This window comes from Schistocerca cancellata, chromosome 1 (assembly GCF_023864275.1).
Source record: "Schistocerca cancellata isolate TAMUIC-IGC-003103 chromosome 1, iqSchCanc2.1, whole genome shotgun sequence".
NCBI lineage: Eukaryota > Metazoa > Arthropoda > Insecta > Orthoptera > Acrididae > Schistocerca > Schistocerca cancellata.
In genome coordinates this window covers 860,134,278-860,157,792 of record NC_064626.1, presented here as the reverse complement: position 1 = coordinate 860,157,792, position 23,515 = coordinate 860,134,278, and the positions used below count along the sequence as shown (strand labels likewise).

At 43.8% G+C, this 23,515-nt stretch overlaps 1 protein-coding gene across 1 annotated transcript in view; it reads left to right on the top strand.

Annotated features, from left to right (window-relative positions):
* Positions 1-4,547: 4,547 nt before the first annotated feature.
* The window catches only part of LOC126162476 (peroxidase-like), a 70,683-nt gene continuing 51,715 nt past the window's right edge, over positions 4,548-23,515 (top strand). The window contains exon 1 of the mRNA XM_049919017.1: positions 4,548-4,588. Coding sequence (XP_049774974.1) covers positions 4,582-4,588 — 7 coding nt within the window. The 5' untranslated portion in view covers positions 4,548-4,581. The remainder of the gene's footprint in view (positions 4,589-23,515) is intronic.

The window sequence follows — 23,515 nt, the reverse complement described above, 5'->3', positions numbered from 1 at the left end:
ATGGAATCGCAATTCGATTTTACGAAGAGTACTCTACGGCATTTGGGTCCTTACCAAGCCTGCACTTGTCGTGAATCTATCGCTCAGCACAAAGTCCCAAGTCACGGGAAAAAAGCGCCGGTGACTACAGTTAATAAGAAGGGTAAAAGAACGGACCCGCAAAATTACCGACCAATATCCCTAACTTCAGTTTGCTGTAGAATCCTTGAACATATTCTCAATTTGAATATATTAAACTTTCTTGAGACTGAGAAGCTTATTTGCACGAATCAGCATGGTTTTAGAAAGCATCGCTCGTGCGAAACTGTTTGCCCTTTTCTCAAATGATATACTGCGAACTGTGAGTGAAAGGGAACAGGCATATTCCATGTTTCTAGATTTCCGGAAAGCATTTGACATGGTTCCCCATTGCAGGCTGTTAATGAAGGTACGATTATACGGAGTAAGTTCACAGATAAGAGAGAGGCTAAAAGACTTCTTAAGTAATAGAACCCAGCATATTGCCCTCGACAGTAAGTGTTCCTCAGAGACGCAGATATCGTCAGCAGTGCCCCTGGGAAGTGTGGTGGGACCGCTGTTGTCCTCTATACAAACGTGAATTATCGGCGGATAGGATGAGCAGCAGTCTGCGGTTGTTTGCTGATTATGTTGTGGTGTACAGTAAGATGACGAGGTTGAGGGTCTGTAGGAGGAGACAAGACGACTTAGACAAATCTGTAGTTGGTGTAACGAACGACACCTAGCTCTAAATATGGAAGAATGTAAATTAATGCAGATGAAAAGGAAGAACAACCCTGTATTGTTTGGATACAGTATTACCAGTGTCCTGCTTGACAGAGTCAAGATGTTAAATATGTGTGTAACGTTGCAAAGCGATATGAAATAGAACTAGCATGGTAGAACTGTGGTAGGAAAGGCGAATGGTCGATTTCGGCATATGGGAGAACTTAAGGAAAGATTGGTTTACCTGTGGTGGAGACGATATTTGGGACTATGGTGCGACCTATTCTTGAGTACTACTCGACTGTTTGGAATCCGAACCAGATCGGATTGAAGGAAGACATCAAAGCAATTCATAGGCGGCCTGCTAGATTTGTTATCAGTTCAAACAACACGTAAGTGTTACGAAGACTGGTAATTCCTGGAGGGAAGGCTATGTTCTTTCTCATACAGAGGCATATAGAGAGTCGTTTTCCCTCGCTCTATTTGCGAGTGGAACAGGGAAGGAAATGACTAGTAGTCGTACAGGGTACCCTCCCTCCACGCACCGCACGGTCGCTTCCGGAATATCTATTTAGATATAGATGTAGATGTAGAAATCATACAAGGATCATTTAATACCGTTAAATTCCGCTCCTGGTTGACCGATAGCATTTAATTAGAAAGTGAGTCCACAGGGTTGTGCAGGCTCGTCACATCCAGGTTAAGCAACTCTCTGAGGATTTGATCACTCAGTTCCACCAAATTGCGAGGCTGCTGATGTCGGCATGTTACCTGCTGTTCCATGAATAAACACATAGTCTTGCGGCGATATGAATTAATAGAATCTTCTCGGGCTTCCAGCCGTGTCAGGCGGTTAAAATCCCACAGGCTTTCGATCGACCTCTCCTCGGTTGATGTCTAGTGGTAAGTGACTGCCTCGTCTTTATATAGCCGCACTGCTGTCTGTGACGTCACTGGTGCTCCCTTCCTCGCCAAATATGGTAACGTTTTTGTCCCGCGTTCATCGCGCCTGTTTCAACGTCGTGATGGCCGGGTCCCAGGCTGTGCTGAGCTGCAAACCGGCGTCTTTATCGTGGTGTTTTTCAGATATTTTTATTTGTATGGCTCCTTTTATAAAACTATCCCAAAATCACTTCTTTCTCATAATAACAGACGTTTCGTCGAATATAATTCAGTGTCCATTTTCCAAAACGTGTTCTGCTACTGCTGCATTTTCCGGATAGCGTAGGAGTAAGTACTTCTCGTGGTCCATCCGGTGTTGCTCCGCAGAGTGTACTGTTTGGGCGACGTAGTGGCAGCCACACTGACGTGGTATCTTGTACACTCCAGGCATTCTGAGCCCTAGATTGTTCTTCACTGGCCTCATGAAGTGTCGTATTTTTTGCTTGGGGTCTGAACACTGATGAAATGTTGTATCTCTTCAGGAGCCAGTTAATCGTTCCCGACACTGTGTCGCAGAAAGGCAAAAACGCATTTTTTCGCTATCTTTTTCAGAGGTGTTTTTCTTGTACATCCCACTAGAAAATGCCTGTGCTACGTGGCAGCGATTGTGGCCATTTTCGTGGAATACTTTTCGTAGGCGTTTTACTCCAGTGTCAGATTCTCAGGTCTGAGACGACTTTAATTTAGTGAACTAGGGTGTTCAGAATGCCACGTTTTTTAGCCAGATGGTGGTGGCTGAGAGTAAGCAGGTATCGATCCGTGTGTGTGGCTTTTCTGTAGAGGCTGTGGCTGAGGTGCCCACTGGTTTTCCGGCGAACGAGGACGTCAAGGAAGGGCAGTGCACCATCTACCTCTGCTTCCATCGCAGCCCTACTATTCCATCTCCCAAAGATTTTTTTATGAGGGTCAAGCCACGTGATTTTGCAAGCCATTCGGGATATAATAATGCGGAGGATTGTACAGAACATTAGTCGCTTATTCTTCCCGCTGAATGAACTTTGCTGTTTTGGTCTTTAGGTACCTGTGTGAGCGGCGGTCTCTTGCGAGGTGACCGACTCAAACGTTCATTGCGTGCCGTTCGTGATGCAATGTCCTCTCGCTAACAGGTCATGATGGACCTTCATTCACTGCCTGCAGCAATTCCTGCCGGGTTTGGAAGCGACTTTTATTCACAAGCTTTGAAACGCGTTTCCTGCTCCTCCGAGCAAGGATCTTTCTCCTACCACAATTCTGATGTGTTTCGTGATCGCGTGTGTTACACCACCGCTTGCAGACACATTCAAAAGTCCGCCATTACACACCAACAAATCCAGCACCTTCACACACCGTATGGCCATAGGCACGACCAAACATGATTGACCCTTTTTGTCACTCTGCCACGTCCTTACATTTACACATGTATACGTACAATGTCCGATTGAAACATGAACGTCTCACTGATCGCTACTGCCTTATGCTCAGGTAGAGGCAGTGCTTGTGCGGTTGAGAACGTGACTCGAGCGCTGCGCCATCGGTAAAGGCTATGCGATTCGCACGTGTGTGCGCTCTGGGATGACAAAGTACAGGGTTATTACAAATGATTGAAGCGATTTCACAGCTCTACAATAACTTTATTATTTGAGATATTTTCACAATGCTTTGCACACACATACAAAAACTCAAAAAGTTTTTTTAGGCATTCACAAATGTTCGATATGTGCCCCTTTAGTGATTCGGCAGACATCAGGCCGATAATCAAGTTCCTCCCACACTCGGCGCAGCATGTCCCCATCAATGAGTTCGAAAGCATCGTTGATGCGAGCTCGCAGTTCTGGCGCGTTTCTTGGTAGAGGAGGTTTAAACATTGAATCTTTCATATAACCCCACAGAAAGAAATCGCAAGGGGTTAAGTCGGGAGAGCGTGGAGGCCATGACATGAATTGCTGATCATGATCTCCACCACGACCGATCCATCGGTTTTCCAATCTCCTGTTTAAGAAATGCCGAACATCATGATGGAAGTGCGGTGGAGCACCATCCTGTAGGAAGATGAAGTCGGCGCTGTCGGTCTCCAGTTCTGGCATGAGCCAATTTTCCGCGGGCTACGTGTGAAACTTGCCGCACGCGTTCAGCCGTTTCTTCACTCACTGCAGGCCGACCCGTTGATTTCCCCTTAGAGGCATCCAAAAGCTTTAAACTGCGCATACCATCACCGAATGGAGTTAGCAGTTGGTGGATCTTTGTTGAACTTCGTCCTGAAGTGTCGGTGCACTGTTATGACTGACTGATGTGAGTGCATTTCAAGCACGACATACGCTTTCTCGGCTCCTGTCGCCATTTTGTCTCACTGCGCTCTCGAGTGCTCTGACGGCAGAAACCTGAAGTGCGGCTTTAGCCGAACAACACTTTATGAGTTTCTCTACGTATCTGTAGTGTGTCGTGACCATATGTCAATGAATGGAGCTACAATGAATTTATGAAATCGCTTCAATCATTTGTAATAGCCCTGTATTTGTCTGGTGAGCTTATTTGCACAGATGGAAACGCTAAAGTCATTGGCTAGCACATGTCCACACTCTTAGAACCACAGTACTCTAATGATTTGCACTCTTTGTTCCTTTCATATTGACTGGTGATGTGTTTGTACAACTTTATATTTGACTTTATCTTTTCGTAAACGATTTTCCAATGTTTTTGGTCTAATTTCGTTCAATATTTTGTACAAAAAGTGAACTCTATTTGCAGATGAATGTTGTCACGGCACATTTAGACCTTTCTCCTGTGTATGGCAACAGTGATACAGCTAATAGGAGACTGAGAGAAGGAAGGCGTGGTCGTCTTGCGGTGAAAAAATTCTGGACGGGAGAATTTCTGCCATTGACTCCTAATAGCCCAGCGCCCTGTAATTCGATAAATCCTTCACAAGATTTATGCTTCATGGCCGGTAAGTCAATCGATTTACCGATAATAATTGTTCAGCTTAGTGTCCAAAGTAAAAACTATGTTATGGAATAACACATTACGCTTTGTTCGAATGAGAGGATTTAAAATACTAAGCTATGGGAAATCACGTATTAACTAACAATGCAGCTTGCTGAGGCTGTGAATACAGAAAAATGTATGTCAGACTGAAAAGTAACTTAAATAAAATTTGTTATGGTGTCACAGAATTCTGTAGATGATAGCATTAGTGAGGAATGAATAGAAGAACGCAAAACATAACTTGATAGATTCATAGAAATGAAAATAATGATCGATACAACACATTACGAAACGAAATATATGGTTGGCATATCAAAAACACATCCTCACTTATCAAAGTAGGTCAAGCAGAACATAAGACGATAGGTTTTCGAAACACAGGTTAAGAAACACAGCACCTTTTCTCATTTGCATTCATGTGCCGATTGTCATGCTGTAAAATGTCAATAACTTTCTCGCTTGCATTACTGACTGTGTAAGCGTGAGTGGGAGGACTGATCGAATGTGTTATTATAGCAACTGAATGGCCGTTTATTAATAGTTAGTAAGTACTTCCGTGTGTGAGATTATAATCATGGTCAATTTTACGTGGTGAAACATGCCATTTGTGATAAGGAGGAATGCTTAGGTTTAAACTTCTGTTGATATTGATATAATTAGAGACAAAATGTATGCAACATTTAAATAGATATCGTTGGAATGCCTACATCGTTAGAGACGTGTAACTGAGAAGTTAATATTATGCAAGAGTTCCTGTATGATACAGGAGTTGTGAAGATGAAACAACTTTAAGTTAGAAACTTTCTGCCACATGAATACTGCGTGCCAAACTGGGACTCAAACTCGGAACCTTTGCCTTTCGTGTGCAGACTCAGCTGTCTAGAATAACTAATGACCTGACCCCGTGGCTTTGCTTCCACCATTACTTTGTAGAATGTTCCTGCATGTCTTATGGGACTAGCACGCCTGCGAGAAAGAATGTTGTGGGAAACTGCCACCGTCACGGCCCTGAGAGACTGTTTCCAGAATGAATTTTAATTCTGTAATGGAGTGTTTGCTGACCTAAAACTTCGTGGCAGATCAAACCTCTGTGCCAGTGAAAAGTGCTACCGAAAGTAAAGTTGTGACGGTAGATTGTGACTCGTGATTGAATAGCTCCCAAGAGAAAAAGGTTCTGGGTTCGAGTTTTGGTAGGGCACACAGTTTTGATCTGCCAGGAAGATTCAAACTAGCAGACATCACGCTGCAGAGTGAAAATACATAATTGGAACTATAATTTGGTTTTAAATACAATTTCTTGTCTGCAGCTAATTTTACTTCGAAGGAATATTATCATATAATTTTTTAATTATGTACTTCATCAGTTCTTTTTGATAGAAAGTAATTATCAGCAGAAAATAGTAAAGATTGTTTCTTATATCTGTTACCGACCGTAGAATTTGACAACTTATGGCGTATCTTGATAGTAAAATTCATAATATAACAATATTTTTCTCTACACTAAACTTACTGTACTTTTATATTTTCGTTCAAAGAAATGCCTGCAAGGTGTCCAGTTCAAACCCCACAAATAAATTTGAGAACTTTAATATATAGCCTATCAGTTGGAGTATTTTAATGATTCTTCTGTCCTCAGAATTGACACTGGTAGAGGAATGCAGTCGTTTTCCAATTTCATATACGTAGTTTTAGACTCTAGTGCCTAAAAAGAACTGAAACTTAACAATTTCGCAGTCACTTAAATAACAAAGTTTTATAGGTGTAGAGCCATATCATGATTTAAAATAACTGCTATCGGGCGGATAAAATCACCATAGTGAAGGGTGACACTTGTCTGCTTTATTAAGTTAATGAGTTCTTACGCCTGGTACAAAGAACTGAGCGACGTCTTTCATACATAGCGGAAATAGTAGAGGATCCTTGAATGAATCTTGTGGAACATTCTGTGTGTTTCGTCTCTCTATAAATCAAGTCTTTCTCTGTAAATTACATGAATTATTCTGCGTAAATATCTACGTAATTTTTCTTAATCAAGAAATAAACTAGTCATATATTGCCTTCTTAATGACGTTGACTACAAACTTTACTTATAGCTTCTGTATTTAATATTCAAATATAAAACTGATGCCAAATTTGTGGAAAATTAAGCCAGCCATTTAGTTGTAGGTTTCATTACGGTGACGTTAGTGCGATAGGTGCAATGTCTAGAAAATTGGAGATGGTTTCAAATCAGGAAAAACCCAGAGTTTCCGCTGGTATAATGAGACTCAGTCATTAGCAACCACACAAAGTAAATTCCGTGCAACCCGATGTCAAAAGCATTTATTCACGATCTGATATTGATCTGCCACGAATTATCAGAATGTAACCCTTAAACAGAAAGAGTGGAAGCAATAGGACAGTCGCTTTTTCGAATTTTCAGGTAATCTGGTCAGAGGAATGCACAAGAATTACTACTTCCTATAGTTCTGGATATGGCATCTTACAAAGGGTTTTGTCTCTGGTACACAAAGTGCAATCAGTTCGCATTTTATGCAGTTAATAGTTGTGAGACGGAAAGTGAAAAGGGACTCTTGTCAAAAATTTTAGATTTTAAGTTATTTGAAAAAAAAAAAATAGATTCCTGTCTCTAAATTTGATTGAGTTATGACAGGTTGAACATTTCTGTTGAACATAGGTGTTCTGGGATAATGCGTTTTAAAGTTTCACTTTTTTATCATTGTTCAATTGGACATATTTAAGAAACAAATTCTGCATGTATATTACCTTTAAAATCTCCTTTGTCAAATGGTACAGAGCCTGTTCAATTAACATTGCGTATTATGAGGTTAACCCCTTCAAAGTTCAAGCACTTTGCAGCGTACATACATGTAAAACCAAGGAAATTGGCCCCAAATCGAGAGAAATTAGTGAACATTGTGTTGCATTCGTTTGGCAAAGTGCTGGTATTTTTATTCTATGGTACGGCAAAATGCAAATTGGTAACACCTGTAGGCGTATATAGCTTTAATATATGAAACGGGTCACTTGCCTTGTTTGGCATTATTGTAATTATTAAATGTTCTGGTTTTATATAAAACTATTGAGCTCCTGAAAATGCGTCTAAAATTTAGGAGATGCAATTTTGTGAAGCACTGCACACAAAGCTGCAACATTCTGAACAGGGACCTCTTGTTGGGCCTATGTTATTTCCTCATAACGACAGGAAGTCAATTCTCAGATGACTGACATCCACTGCATTTAATGATATTACTGTTGGATCCAAACAACTTCCCAGTAGATAGGAGAACGTACAGAATGAGGGAAATTATTTTAATACATAAAAAAATTAAAACGGATATTTTAGACATTTTATTGAGCTGAAAATGTTTCTTCCCCATTGAGGTCCCTTTTCGCTATCAGTATCACATTTATAGCCATTCTTCCTCAGTTTCTACACTCCTGGAAATGGAAAAAAGAACACATTGACACCGGTGTGTCAGACCCACCATACTTGCTCCGGACACTGCGAGAGGGCTGTACAAGCAATGATCACACGCACGGCACAGCGGACACACCAGGAACCGCGGTGTTGGCCGTCGAATGGCGCTAGCTGCGCAGCATTTGTGCACCGCCGCCGTCAGTGTCAGCCAGTTTGCCGTGGCATACGGAGCTACATCGCAGTCTTTAACACTGGTAGCATGCCGCGACAGCGTGGACGTGAACCGTATGTGCAGTTGACGGACTTTGAGCGGGGGCGTATAGTGGGCATGCGGGAGGCCGGGTGGACGTACCGCCGAATTGCTCAACACGTGGGGCGTGAGGTCTCCACAGTACATCGATGTTGTCGCCAGTGGTCGGCGGAAGGTGCACGTGCCCGTCGACCTGGGACCGGACCGCAGCGACGCACGGATGCACGCCAAGACCGTAGGATCCTACGCAGTGCCGTAGGGGACCGCACCGTCACTTCCCAGCAAATTAGGGACACTGTTGCTCCTGGGGTATCGGCGAGGACCATTCGCAACCGTCTCCATGAAGCTGGGCTACGGTCCCGCACACCGTTAGGCCGTCTTCCGCTCACGCCCCAACATCGTGCAGCCCGCCTCCAGTGGTGTCGCGACAGGCGTGAATGGAGGGACGAATGGAGACGTGTCGTCTTCAGCGATGAGAGTCGCTTCTGCCTTGGTGCCAATGATGATCGTATGCGTGTTTGGTGCCGTGCAGGTGAGCGCCACAATCAGGACTGCATACGACCGAGGCACACAGGGCCAACACCCGGCATCATGGTGTGGGGAGCGATCTCCTACACTGGCCGTACACCACTGGTGATCGTCGAGGGGACACTGAATAGTGCACGGTACATCCAAACCGTCATCGAACCCATCGTTCTACCATTCCTAGACCGGCAAGGGAACTTGCTGTTCCAACAGGACAATGCACGTCCGCATGTATCCCGTGCCACCCAACGTGCTCTAGAAGGTGTAAGTCAACTACCCTGGCCAGCAAGATCTCCGGATCTGTCCCCCATTGAGCATGTTTGGGACTGGATGAAGCGTCGTCTCACGCGGTCTGCACGTCCAGCACGAACGCTGGTCCAACTGAGGCGCCAGGTGGAAATGGCATGGCAAGCCGTTCCACAGGACTACATCCAGTATCTCTACGATCGTCTCCATGGGAGAATAGCAGCCTGCATTGCTGCGAAAGGTGGATATACACTGTACTAGTGCCGACATTGTGCATGCTCTGCTGCCTGTGTCTATGTGCCTGTGGTTCTGTCAGTGTGATCATGTGATGTATCTGACCCCAGGAATGTGTCAATAAAGTTTCCCCTTCCTGGGACAATGAATTCACGGTGTTCTTATTTCAATTTCCAGGAGTGTAATTGAGTGGCGTTTATCTGGTGCTGAAGAATAACTATTTACAACTGATTTTTTAAACAAAATTTACATTATGTAACTGAATCAGTAATTGTTGAATGGGACTAAGCTCCAGTGTTCGAATGTTTGGAAAACTAAAAAAAAAAAAACAGTTTATAAATTTCACATTCTCTCTTTATTTATTTTCTGTTGGTATCTAATAATTTTTCCAATTTAAAAAATCTTGTGACGTATCTGCAATACACATTATTCCACTTTTAAATTTAATAGTTAGCTTTTTTCAAAACCAAGCAGGACGGCCACACAACAAAGTTTAGAAAAAAAGTTGAAATTTTGTTGAACAAAGGAAATATTCATAGGTGAATTTAATAAATTAATCACAAAATACTGAATATTATTTATATTAACTTATATTTTAAAAAGAAAAAAGTTGCCTGAGCAGCATGAAAGAACATTAATTCAAAAGCCTATTGGAATACATAATAGATTTTAATAATACAAATTAGTCTGTAGTAGGCCGTTGCAAGATAGCCTCGTAGAATGCCTTACTGTCTTCAGAGTCAGTAGTACCGAGTGAAGCAAAAATAATCCTATTTGGCACGCCTAGATTTCTGAAAATAGTAAACTTATACAATGAAGTTAGGTTTTTGATGAACATTTTCGTAGATGGTCAATATGCCTCCGTTGAGATGCACGGCATATGTCAATGCGATATTCAGATTCTTCACACACTACTGCGAGAGAATGACTTGAGGCACAGCTTCCACAGCTGCTGTTATGCGATGCCTCAGTTCATTCATTGTCGCTGGTAATGGAGGCACATAAACGGAATCTCTTATGAATCCCCTCAAGAAATAATCGCATACAGTCAGGTCTGGTGACCTTGGGGGCCAGTTATGTAAGGCTGAATCATCTGGTCCAGTACGATCGATACATCGTTCAGTAATCCTTTGATTTAAAAATTCCGGCACTTCCAGATGCCAGTGTGGCAGTGCCCCATCCTGTTGGTAAATGAAATCGTTCGAATCAGTCTCCAACTGTGGGAAAAGAAAGTTCTCAAGATTATCGAAATATATACTTCCTGTAACAGTGTTCCCGCGAAACTGCACAAAAACACATTAAATTTTCGACAGTCCCTCCCATGTTGTACAACTTCATGTGATTGCCATTTGAATGGTATGTTGCCTCGTTACTAAATAGTAAGCATGGAAGAAAACTGTCATCCTCCATCTTTCGAAGAAAGAAATAGAGAACTCGACACGTTTGTCACCTTCACGAAGAGCTTGGAGTAGCTGAACTTTGTGTGGTTTCGTGTGTAAACATCGATGCAACACACACCAGAAGGACATCAGGGGCATGTTGAGCTGTCGAGCAGCATGGTGAATGGATTCCTGCGGACTCCTTATGAAACTATGGTGAATGCGTTCGACGTCTGTGTCACGCATTCGGGGTGGCCTGGCGATTTGCCTTTACACAAACAACCTGTTTCTCGGAATTGTTCATACCAGCATCTAATGGTCTATGCTGTAGGAGGATCCATACCGTACCTAGTATGAAAGTTACGCTGAACAGTTATTACTGACCCACACTGCGCAAAACGCATATCACAAAACGCTTTCTGTTGTCATGACACCAGTTTTACTAGAACTGAAGTGGGCGCACACTGCTGCTACCTAGTGGGGACCATGTAAAGCTCGAGAGTTTGCCAACAGTACATTGTTCACGGACATATCGCAAATAACATAATAGTTACAATTTTTTTTAAATCGGATGATTCTTTTTGATACACCCTGTAAAACTATTAACTTTTCTTTATTTTTTGTCTTTTTATTGGATGTCGTGCTTGCCTGCCGCTGCACAGAAAATATGACAGTTCGTGCTGGTGACCTCGACCCTGTCGCTCAAAGCGCTGACCCGAATAGTCGAGATGTATCCACCGACGGGCGCCGCAGCTGCCGCAACTGTTTCGGCTAGAACAGAGATTTCTCTGAAAGCAGTTCATGCACAAGTAACTGGACTATCTAAGCAAGTCGCGGCCCTCCATACGTGCGTCACGATTGCGACTCTTACAGCAGAAACTGGAATTCGCCCGCCGGGGTGCATATCTGCTGGTGTGACAAAACATTTTGAGTTGCAGCTCGGCAGCGTCGACCACCCTGTTGCCGGGAATGACTGATTTCAAACTGGACAGCAGTCGACCGTTTGCAACACAGCACTTCCAGTTTCTCACTGATACACGTGTTGACCTCGGTTTACTCTTCTTCTCGTCTTCCATGGTGGAATACCTACGGCATTTACCTGTATACTGCGAATTTACCTGCCAACAAGACTTGCGGCTGCACCAACTTACATCTAAACTTCATACTTAGACTTGAATTCGTACGGAGATTCATTGTTGCCGACGCGCAGTACGCGGGTTGCTGGAGCGGATTTCTTATCGTCTTACAGCCTCGTCCCAGATGTTCGCAATCGACGATTCCCTGACTGTACAACACTATTGTGTAGTCGCGGAGACCTACACCGTGATAACCGTGCTAGCATCATAGTGGATTTAGGTCTCACCATAGTGACCTGCTTCGTCAGTTCCCGTAAGTCACCTGTCCATCGTCTAATCGAGCATCGGTAAGACACTCAACAGTACATGGTCACCATGGCAGGATCGTCATTTGACGTACAGCCTCGTCATGTGCACACTGAATAACAAAAGACCGCTAAGCGAGAGTTCTCTTTCGTGTTAGCACAAGGGATCTGTCGCTCATCGTTTAGTACCTAGTCCTCTCATAGCGCCAGAACAAAGCCTGATCGTTATGCCATGCCACATATTGAAGACTTTGCTATGCACATTCATGATAACACTGTTTTCTCCATGATTGAACTTGTCTCTGCTTTTTATGATATACACTGAAGCGCCAAAGAAACTGATATGGCCGAGCGGTTCTAGGCGCTTCAGTCTGGAACCGCGCGACCGCTGCGGTCGCAGGTTCGAACCCTGCCTCGGGCATGGGTTGTGTGTGATGTCCTTAAGTTAGTTAGGTTTAAGTAGTTCTAAGTTCTAGGGGACTGATGACCTCAGATGTTAAGTCCCACAGTGCTCAGAGCCATTTGAACCAAACTGGTATGGGCAGGTGTATTCAAATACAGAGATATGTAAACAGGCAGAATATGACGCTGCGGTCGGCAACGCCTATATAAGACAACAAGTGTGTAGCGCAGTTGTTAGATCGGATAATGCTGCTACAATGGCAGATTATCGAGATTTAAGTGAGTTTGAACGTGGTGTTATAGTCGGCGCCCTAGCGATGAGACACAGCATCTCCGAGGTAGCGATGAAGTGGCGATTCTCCCGCACGACCATTTCACGAGTGTACCGTGAATATCAGGAATCAAATCTCCGACATTGTTGCGACCGGAAAAAGATCCTGCAACATGGGGACCAACGACGACTGAAGCGAACCGTTCAGCGTGGCAGAGATGCAACCCTTCATCAAATTGCTGCAGATTTCAATGCTGGGCCATCAACAACTGTCAGCGTGCGAACCATTCAGCGAAACATCACCGATATGGGCTTTCGGAGCCGAAGGCCAACTCGTTTATATGATTGGACAACACAAAGCTTTACACCTCGCCTAGAGCCGCCAACACCGACATTGGGCTGTTGATGACTGAAAACATGTTGACTGGTCGGACGAGTCTCGTTTCAAATTGTATCGAGCGGATGGACGTGCACGGGTATGGAGACAACCTCATCAATCCATGGACCTTGCATGTCAACAGGGGACTGTTCAAGCTGGCAAAGGCTCTATAATGGTGTGGGGCGTGTGCAGTTGGAGTGATATGGGACCCCTGATACGTCTACATACCACTATGACGTATGACACGTACGTAAGCACCCTGTCTGATCACCTGCATCCACTCATGTCCATTGTGCGAGCCGACGGACTTGAGCAATTGCAGCAGGACAATGCGCCACCCCACACTTCTAGAATTGCTACAGAGTGACTCCAGGAACACTTTTCTAGCCGCCAAACGCTCCAGACATGAACATTATTGAGCATATCTGGGATGCCTTGAACCGTGCTGGTCAAAAGAGATCTCAATACCTCATATTCTTATGGATTTATAGACACCCCTGCAGGATTTATGGGGTCAGTTCCCTCCAGCACTACTCCAGCACTAGTTAGGCCCATGCCACGTCGTGTTGCGACACTACTGCGTGCTCGTAGGGGCCCTACACGATAGTAGGAAGGGTACCGGTTACTTTGGCTCTTCAGTGATTTTTAGGGCTGTGAGTTGCGTAGATAGCTCAATTACTCGTGCTTAGTCCTTCCAGAGAAGTCTCGATTCCGGCTCCTAGCGATGAATACATCTAGACTATTCGTCATCTGTTTGAGCGGCAGTGCCGATGTCGATATTGCCAGCACAGTCTGTTTTTTCTGTGCATCCATAAATGAGCGCGACAGCCATAAATGTCGCAGAACATCGTTGTTCATTGTACTGCCTGACACCGTGCGAAGAAGACGAAGTAGTTGTCATGGTGTACGCTGGCCGAGCTCTTCAGTGCGGAGCAGCTTCTGACTGCGACAAGGGCGTGCTTCATACAGGTGTGTTTTTAGGGCTTGGCGGCGAAACTAGGATGTCTTGCACTTCTGTGGCCATATTCTCGTTAAGTACAGCCACCACATTACTATGTTTCGTTTCGTCTGTCGTTACGTAGAAAGACAAATTGGCACTCAAGTTGGGCGAACCTCAAAATTGGATTATTCGAGACGATGGGTGGGGTTTCACCGCAGTCGGGCTAAGGTTCACGTTTGGCGCTGTTAAGTTAGTGTTTGCAGGATTTTGTGTATCTGTCATGGTAGGCTTTGATTACGAGGCGAGGTTGGCGCGAAAACTTACGTAAGATACATTTTACACTGAAGGCGCGCGTTTCAATTTTTCCGGTTAGTGATGCGATCGTAATTCGGAAATTCGGGATCACCAAATGTCGTGCGTGAATAAAATTTATTTCTTCAACACGACATAAGCAAATTTATTACATCCCGTAATACTAAGGCTGTAAGGAGCATCTATTTCTATCATTTCTTTTTAATTTCGAGGCTTCGGGAAGAATCAGAGGGTTTACACTAACTGCATAAATTGCAGTAGGCGATCCACCGTCCATACGCTGTATACGTCAGTCCGAGGCCTCCCAAAACAATAAGAAAAATTTTGATTAATTTTTTAAGATAATATTCTTAGTTTACGTTATCATCAGGATGCTTTTATTAAATAGGCTGTGCATTACTTTAACGTTTAATTCTGAATCTAAATATGCTTTTTCTTTCCCTCCATATCCTTTTTTCGTGCATATGCATAAAAGCCTTTCTACATACGTTGGTCCGAGTTCTTCCATTAAGCACAAAGTATTTAAAAGACGCACTTCGTGGAATCTTCACCGGATGCTCTGTGTAAAGATCTCAAGAACCATTCTAGATGAAGGACTTGTTCATTTATGCGTAATAAATCATGAATCATCCCGAAAATCACAAGCCTTTCCTCTTTCCCAACTCGATGGTAACGTTGTAGTTTATAACGAAAATACACAACTAAGTAAAAAAAAAATTATTTGTAACATAAATGCCGTAAAAAACAGTTCTTACTCATAGTTTTCTCCGACAGATTTTGCTGCCACGGAGTTACCACTGTAGTTAGTGTATCCTGTTGCTTTAGTTATTGAACCCTTGATAATAGTCCATCTCCCTTGCAAAAAGTTCCCGTACAATCATTTCTTGACTAGAAATTTCAAGTTCACAGCGTCACAAAACACTCTAAGGATAACACGCAGGCTTTCCCTGCATGCTTGACGATACAGAAACGACACGGAAAGCTTTAAGGAAAATCCAACAAGTGTATCCTGCGCGACGGAGTGCGTATGCGCTTTCTCCTACTTAGTGTTGAACGGAACCACTTCACTCACTTAACGCCTCTCATTAGTCAACATATTATTTCACTCTTTCGAGAATGCATAAAACTCCACTAACCGGTCAATAAGCTTGGATAAAAAAATTTGATAATTTGAAATGTCGAAATAAGGGCTTCGTTCTTTTCAACACTGCCGCTTCAATCGTTTTAAGCATATTCAGTGTTTTATGAACGATCATTACAATAATTATTTGCTTAACTGTACATTTTTGATTTTGAGTCGTTTAGGTTAACATGATTATTTAAATCATACGTGTATTATGACAACAAAGGCTTACTTTTATCTCCGTTATTTTCGATGTGTGATCATTCCCTTGTTTATATCTGTGGGCTCGTACTGCCTTGTATAAATGTTTTCACTGCACTGCATTTCACTACACTATACTAACTGCATGTGACGTCTCGCCAAGCTATCTGAGCCTCCATGGAAATCATAGAGTCGCTCTACTCTGTTCTCCACCATTTCATTCTACGCTTTTATCAGCAACTGATTTGGCTGGCAAGACCTTCAAACTCTAGAAAACTACTTTCATAGTATTTTTAAGAGACGCAATATATCTTGAAACTTCCTGGCAGATTAAAACTGTGTGCCGGACTCGGGACCTTTGCCTTTCACGGGCAAGTGCTCTGCCAACTGAGTTACCCAAGCACGACTCACGACCCCTCCTCACAGCTTTAATTCCGCCAGTACCTCGTCTCCTACCTTCCAAAATTCACAGAAGCTCTCCTGCGAACCTTGCAGAACTAGAGCACTTGCCCGCGAAAGGCAAAGATCCCGAGTTCGAGACTCGGTTTGGCATACAGTTTTAATCTGCCAGGAAGTTTCATATCAGCGCACACTCCGCTGCAGAGTGAATATTTCATTCTGTCAATATATCTTAATCAACTCTTGATGGATGCCATGCAGCGTGTGTTCAGTCACAGGTAATTTTTCCGTGCATTTCAGACTGCAATATCAGCTATTCTCGCCGATCGTGGTGTGTTGATGAATTGTCCCTCTCATCTCAACACAAACTTTTCACCAGATCACTCTTTTTTTAAGTTTGTTGACTTCAAACGCTTACTGCCAGTTTTGGACAGCAGACTGTCTTTACGCTACGCTCATGATTACATACCATTGCTTCCCCCATATTTGGCCGTGTTCGTTGCAAGTCAACTGATAATGGCTCTTGCCTGGTTGTGATGATGATTCTAAAGCTTGTTTAGATACGGTATAGATTATCATGTGACTGTCGATAAAATAGCTTGTGGCCCAGGGTTCAGCCACCTCACGACCAGTATGTCGAAATGAGTAGCTGTCGATACTTCCTTACCACCAACGATAATTGAATGCTGGATGGAGACTGTTCAGCTGTTCCAGATTTCTCGACTCCACACAGTACGTCGAAGCTGTCCTCGACGTATCTCTGTATCTAAATCTATGCTCTGCAAACCACTGTAAAAGGTAGCGAAAAGTACTTCCCATCGTACCAGTTCTTAGGGCTTCTTTCTCTTCAATTTAGGCATGGAGCGCAGGCAGAATAACTGTTTAAACGCCTCTGTGCATGCCATAATTAATCTAATCTTGTTTTGACGATTCCTAGGGGAGTGATGCGTTTACGGTTGTAATATATTCCTAGATTCATCATTTAAAATTGATTCTTGAAACTTTGTAAGTAGGCTTTCTCGGGATAGCTAACAAGCTCAGTTTCTGCACTATCTCTGTGACATTCTTCCACGGGTCAATCAAAACTGTGACTTTTCGTTTTGAGCAATATTCTTGGGTGGTTCGCACGAGTGATTTGTAAACAATCTTCTTCCTAGTCTGACAACATTTCCGTAATATTCTGCCAATGAACAGAAGTTTGCCACCTACTCTACCTACGACTGAGATTATGTGATCGTTCCAGTTCATAACCGTACAAGTAACAGTTCAACGAATGCATTTGTGAGCGATGTTATAGTCAAAAGAAACTACGTTTGAAGTGCACAATTGTACATTTTTAACATTTAAAACAAGTTGCCCATGTTTTGCACCACTTTGAAATCTTATCGAGATCAAACTGAATATCAGTATGTATAGCTTTTTCAGACAGTACTTCATTATAAGTAACTGCATATCAGCAAAAAATCTGAGGTTTCTATTAATGGTTCAAAAGGCTCTGAGCACTATGGGACTTAACTTTTGAGGTCATCAGTACCTTAGAACTTAGAACTACTTAAACCTAACCAACCTAAGGACACCACACACATCCATGCCCGAGGCAGGATTCGAACCTGCGACCGTAGCGGTCACGCGGTTCCAGACTGTAGCGCCTAGAACCGCACGGTCACTCCGGCCGGCTACTATTAATATTCCCTGCAAGGTCATTAATATACTCTATAAAACAAAAAAAGTCGTACCATGAAGGAATTATCCAAATGGGACGGAAATCGGTAGATGTGATGTTCATTACCTTCGTATTTCCTCCATTTACTCTGAGTCCATACTGTGTACTCATTAGACTGTTCATTCCGTTCAGCAGATCATGTAATTCTTCTTCACTTTCACTCAGCATAGCAATGTCATCAGCGAATCGTATCATTGATATCCTTTCACCTTGAATTTTAATTCCAGTCCTGAACCTTTCTTTTATTTCCATAATTGCTTCCTCGATGTACAGATTGAACAGGAGGGGCGAAAAACTACATCGTTGTCTTACACCCTTTTTAATACGAGTACTTCGTTCTTGGTCGTCCACTCTTATTATTCCCTCTTGGCTCTTGTACATATTGTATAAGAACCGTCTCTGCCTATAGCTTACCCCAACTTTTTTCAGAATTTCGAACATCTTGCACCATTTTACATTGTCGAACGCTTTTCCCAGGTAGACAAATCCTATGAACGTGTCTTGCTTCCATTATTAACTGCAACGTCAGAATTTCCTCTCTCGTGCCTTTACTTTTCCTGAAGCCAAACTGATCGTCATCTAGCGCATCCTCAATTTTCTTTTATATTCTTCTGTATATTATTCTTTTAACCAACTTGGATGCGTGAGCTGTTAACCTGATTGTGCGATAATTCTCGCACTTGTCAGCTCTTTCCGTCTTCGGAATTGTGTGGATGATGCTTTTCCGAAAGTCAGATGGTATATCGCCAGACTCATACACTCTACACACCAACGTGAATAGTCGTTTTGTTGCCACTTCCCCCAATGATTTTAGAAATTCTCATGGATTGTTATCTATCACTTCTGCCTTATGTGACATTAAGTCCTCCAAAGCTCTTTTAAATTCTGATTCTAATACTGGATTCCCTATCTCTTCTATCACATCAGGCAAATCTTCCCCCTCGTAGAGGCTTTCAATGTATTCTTTCCACCTATCCGCTCTCTCCTCTGCATTTACCAGTAGAATTCCCGTTGCACTCTTAACGTTACCACCCTTGCTTTTAATGTCACCAAAGGTTGTTTTGACTTTCTTGTATGCTCAATCTGTCCTTCCGACAGTCATCTCTTTTTCGATGTCTTCACATTTTTCCTGCAGTTATTTCACCTTAGCTTCCCTGCACTTCTTATTTATTTCTTTCCTCAGCGACTTGTATTTCTGTATTCCTGAGTTTACCGGAACGTTTTTGTACTTCTTCCTTTCATCAATCAACTGTTAACCATGGTTTCTTCGCAGTTACCTTCTTTGGACCTATGTTTTCCTTCCCAACATCTGTGATGGCCCTTTTTAGAGATGTCCATTTCTTCTTCAACTGCATTTCCTACTGAGCTAATACTTATTGCTGTGTCTATAGCCTTAGAGTACTTCAACCGTATCTCGTCATTCCTTAGTACTTCCGTGTCCCACTTCTTTGTGTATCGATTCTTCTTGACTAATGTCTTAAACTTCAGCTTACTCTTCATCACTACTATATTGTGATCTGAGTTTGTATCTGCTCCTGGGTACGCCTTACAATCCAGTATCTGATTTCGGAATCTCTGTCTGACCATCATGTTATCTAACTGAAATCTTCCAGTATCACCTGGCCTTTCCCAAGTATACCTCCTCCTCTTACGATACTTGAAAAGGGTTTTCGCTATTACTAACTGAAACTTGTTACAGAACTCAATTAGTCTTTCTCCTCGCTCACTCTATGTCCCAAGCCCATATTCTCCTGTAACCTTTTCTTGTAGTCCTTCGCCTACAACTGCATTTGAGTCCCCAATGACTATTAGATTTCCATCCCCCTTTACATACTGTATTCCCCTTTCAAAACCCTCATACAATTTCTCTATCTCTTCATCTTCAGCTTGCGATGTCGGCATATATAACTGAACTGTCGTTGTCGGTGTTGGTTTGCTGTCGATTCTGATAAGAACAACCCTGTCACTGAACTGTTCACAGAAACACACTCTCTGCCCTACCTTCCTATTCATAACGAATCCTGTTACACCATTTTCTGCTGCTGTTGATATTACCCTGTACTCACCTGACCAGAAATCCTTGCCTTCTTTCCACTTCACTTCACTGACCCCTACTATATCCAGATTCAGCTTTGCATTTCCGTTTTCAGATTCTCTAGTTTCCCTACCACGTTCAAGCTTCTGCAGGCCACACCCCGACTCGTAGAACGTTATCCTTCCCATGATTATCTAGTATTTTTCCCATCGTAGCTTCCCCTTGGCAGTCCCTTCCCGGACATCGGAATGGGGGACTGTTCCGGAATCTTTTGCCAATGGAGATATCATGATGACACTTCTTCAATTACAGGCCACATGTCCTGTGGATACCCGTTATGTGTCGCTAATGCAGTGGTTTACATTGGCTTCTGCATCCTCATGCCATTGATCATTGCTGATTCTTTCGCCTTTAGGGGAAATTTCCCACCCCTAGGACAAGAGAGTGTCCTGAACCTCTGTCCGCTCCTCCGCCCTCTTTAACAAGGCCTTTGGCAGGATGAGGGTGACTTCTTACGCTGGAAGTCTTCGGCTGCCGGTGCTGATTATTAATTAAAATTTAAGCAGTGGCGGGATTCGAACCCGGGACCGAAGACGTTTTGATTATGAATCAGAGACGCTACTCCCTTTTTTTCTGTCATTTTATTCTATTACAGAAAGCAGAGAGTAGCTAAACCCTCTGACCGAACACGCTGAGCTACCGTGCCGGCTGATGTTTTACTTTTGAGTACTGGTAGGCCTTCACTTTTAACTTGGGTATCACTATTGGTGTATTGTAAATGTCAACCCCTAGACCACGGGTTGTCCGTATAACTAGTGCTTTCCATGTTGTACAGGATGACAAAAACAACTCCATTTTCCCACAAAAAATTTCTTAATGTAGAATATATGAAATAACTAGCGACTCGCCCCATCTTCGCACGTGTAGGACTGAATATCTACGGCCAGACAGTTTGTCTACGGAGCAAGGTGGCGCATTGGTAAGCACATTGGACTCGCATTCGGGAGGACGACGGTTCAAACCCGCGTCCGGCCATCCTGATTTTGGTTTTTCATGGTTTTCCGAAATCGCTTCAGGAAAATGGCGCGATGTTTACTTTGATAGGGCAAGACCGACTTCCTTCCTCGTCCTTCCCTAATACGATGGAACTGATGACCTCGCTCTTTGGTCCCCTCCCCCACATCAAGCAACGAACCAAAAAACAACTTGCTTGTTATAGTGGTAATTTCATTAATGGACCACTATATTCATTTATGATAAAAATTCAGAGAACGTTAGGTAACTAAATACCATGTCGTTGCTGTTGTCTTCAGTCCAAAGGCTGGTTTGGTGCAGCTCTCACGCTATTCTATCCTGTGTGAGTCTCTTCGTCTGCGAGCAAATACTGCACCTACATGCTTCGGAATATGCTTACTGCATTTATCTCTTGGTCGCCCTCAACTATTTTCACCCCCACCTCCTCCCTCCCACACTTCCCTTCAATACTAAATTGATGGTACCTTGATATCTCCGAATGCATCTTCTCAACCGATCCTTTCTTTTTGTCAAGTTGTATCCCAAATTTCACGTCTCCCCAATTTTATGCAGTACCCTCTCATTAGTTACGTGATCTATCTATCTAGTCTTCAACATTCTTTTGTAGCATCACATGTAGAAAGCTTCAATTCTCTTTTGGACTAAGCTGTTTATTGTCCATGTTCCACTTCGATACATGGCTACGCTCCAGACAAATACTTTCAGGAAAGACCTCCTAACACCTTAATCTGTATTCGTTGTTAACAAATTCTCTTCTTCAGAAATCTTGGCATTGCCAATCTAGATTTTATATGCTCTCTATTTCCAACATGATCAGTTATTTTTCGGCCAGAATAGCAAAACTCATCTACTACTTTAAATGTCTCGATTCCTAATCTAATTCCATTAGCATATATTAGAACAAATAAACACTCGGTCACAAATATTAAGTCAAAATTGACCAGGTTTCTACGCTACTATGAGCGTCGTCTTCAGAATTAGACTAACTGTACTAAAACATATTAGGTAATAATACATTAATAAAATTAAAGTTTTTACTGACTGGAAAATATGCTGTACTTACAAGTCACAAATTAAAAAAGATCCAAGCCGGAGAGGCGACGTCATGAATACACTCCTGGAAATGGAAAACAGAACACATTGACACCGGTGTGTCAGACCCACCATACTTGCTCCGGACACTGCGAGAGGGCTGTACAAGCAATGATCACACGCACGGCACAGCGGACACACCAGGAAACGCGGTGTTGGCCGTCGAATGGCGCTAGCTGCGCAGCATTTGTGCACCGCCGCCGTCAGTGTCAGCCAGTTTGCCGTGGCATACGGAGCTTCATCGCAGTCTTTAACACTGGTAGCATGCCGCGACAGCGTGGACGTGAACCGTATGTGCAGTTGACGGACTTTGAGCGAGGGCGTATAGTGGGCATGCGGGAGGCCGAGTGGACGTACCGCCGAATTGCTCAACACGTGGGGCGTGAGGTCTCCACAGTACATCGATGTTGTCGCCAGTGGTCGGCGGAAGGTGCACGTGCCCGTCGACCTGGGACCGGACCGCAGCGACGCACGGATGCACGCCAAGACCGTAGGATCCTACGCAGTGCCGTAGGGGACCGCACCGCCACTTCCCAGCAAATTAGGGACACTGTTGCTCCTGGGGTATCGGCGAGGACCATTCGCAACCGTCTCCATGAAGCTGGGCTACGGTCCCGCACACCGTTAGGCCGTCTTCCGCTCACGCCCCAACATCGTGCAGCCCGCCTCCAGTGGTGTCGCGACAGGCGTGAATGGAGGGACGAATGGAGACGTGTCGTCTTCAGCGATGAGAGTCGCTTCTGCCTTGGTGCCAATGATGGTCGTATGCGTGTTTGGCGCCGTGCAGGTGAGCGCCACAATCAGGACTGCATACGACCGAGGCACACAGGGCCAACACCCGGCATCATGGTGTGGGGAGCGATCTCCTACACTGGCCGTACACCACTGGTGATCGTCGAGGGGACACTGAATAGTGCACGGTACATCCAAACCGTCATCGAACCCATCGTTCTACCATTCCTAGACCGGCAAGGGAACTTGCTGTTCCAACAGGACAATGCACGTCCGCATGTATCCCGTGCCACCCAACGTGCTCTAGAAGGTGTAAGTCAACTACCCTGGCCAGCAAGATCTCCGGATCTGTCCCCCATTGAGCATGTTTGGGACTGGATGAAGCGTCGTCTCACGCGGTCTGCACGTCCAGCACGAACGCTGGTCCAACTGAGGCGCCAGGTGGAAATGGCATGGCAAGCCGTTCCACAGGACTACATCCAGCATCTCTACGATCGTCTCCATGGGAGAATAGCAGCCTGCATTGCTGCGAAAGGTGGATATACACTGTACTAGTGCCGACATTGTGCATGCTCTGTTGCCTGTGTCTATGTGCCTGTGGTTCTGTCAGTGTGATCATGTGATGTATCTGACCCCAGGAATGTGTCAATAAAGTTTCCCCTTCCTGGGACAATCAATTCACGGTGTTCTTATTTCAATTTCCAGGAGTGTAGTTGTGAGATGGCGAACCGCTAAGGGCTGCTCGTACTGTGAACAAGGGTTGCAACAAGACTGAGGTCCTACTTTAGAAAGTGTGGGCAAGTAAACAT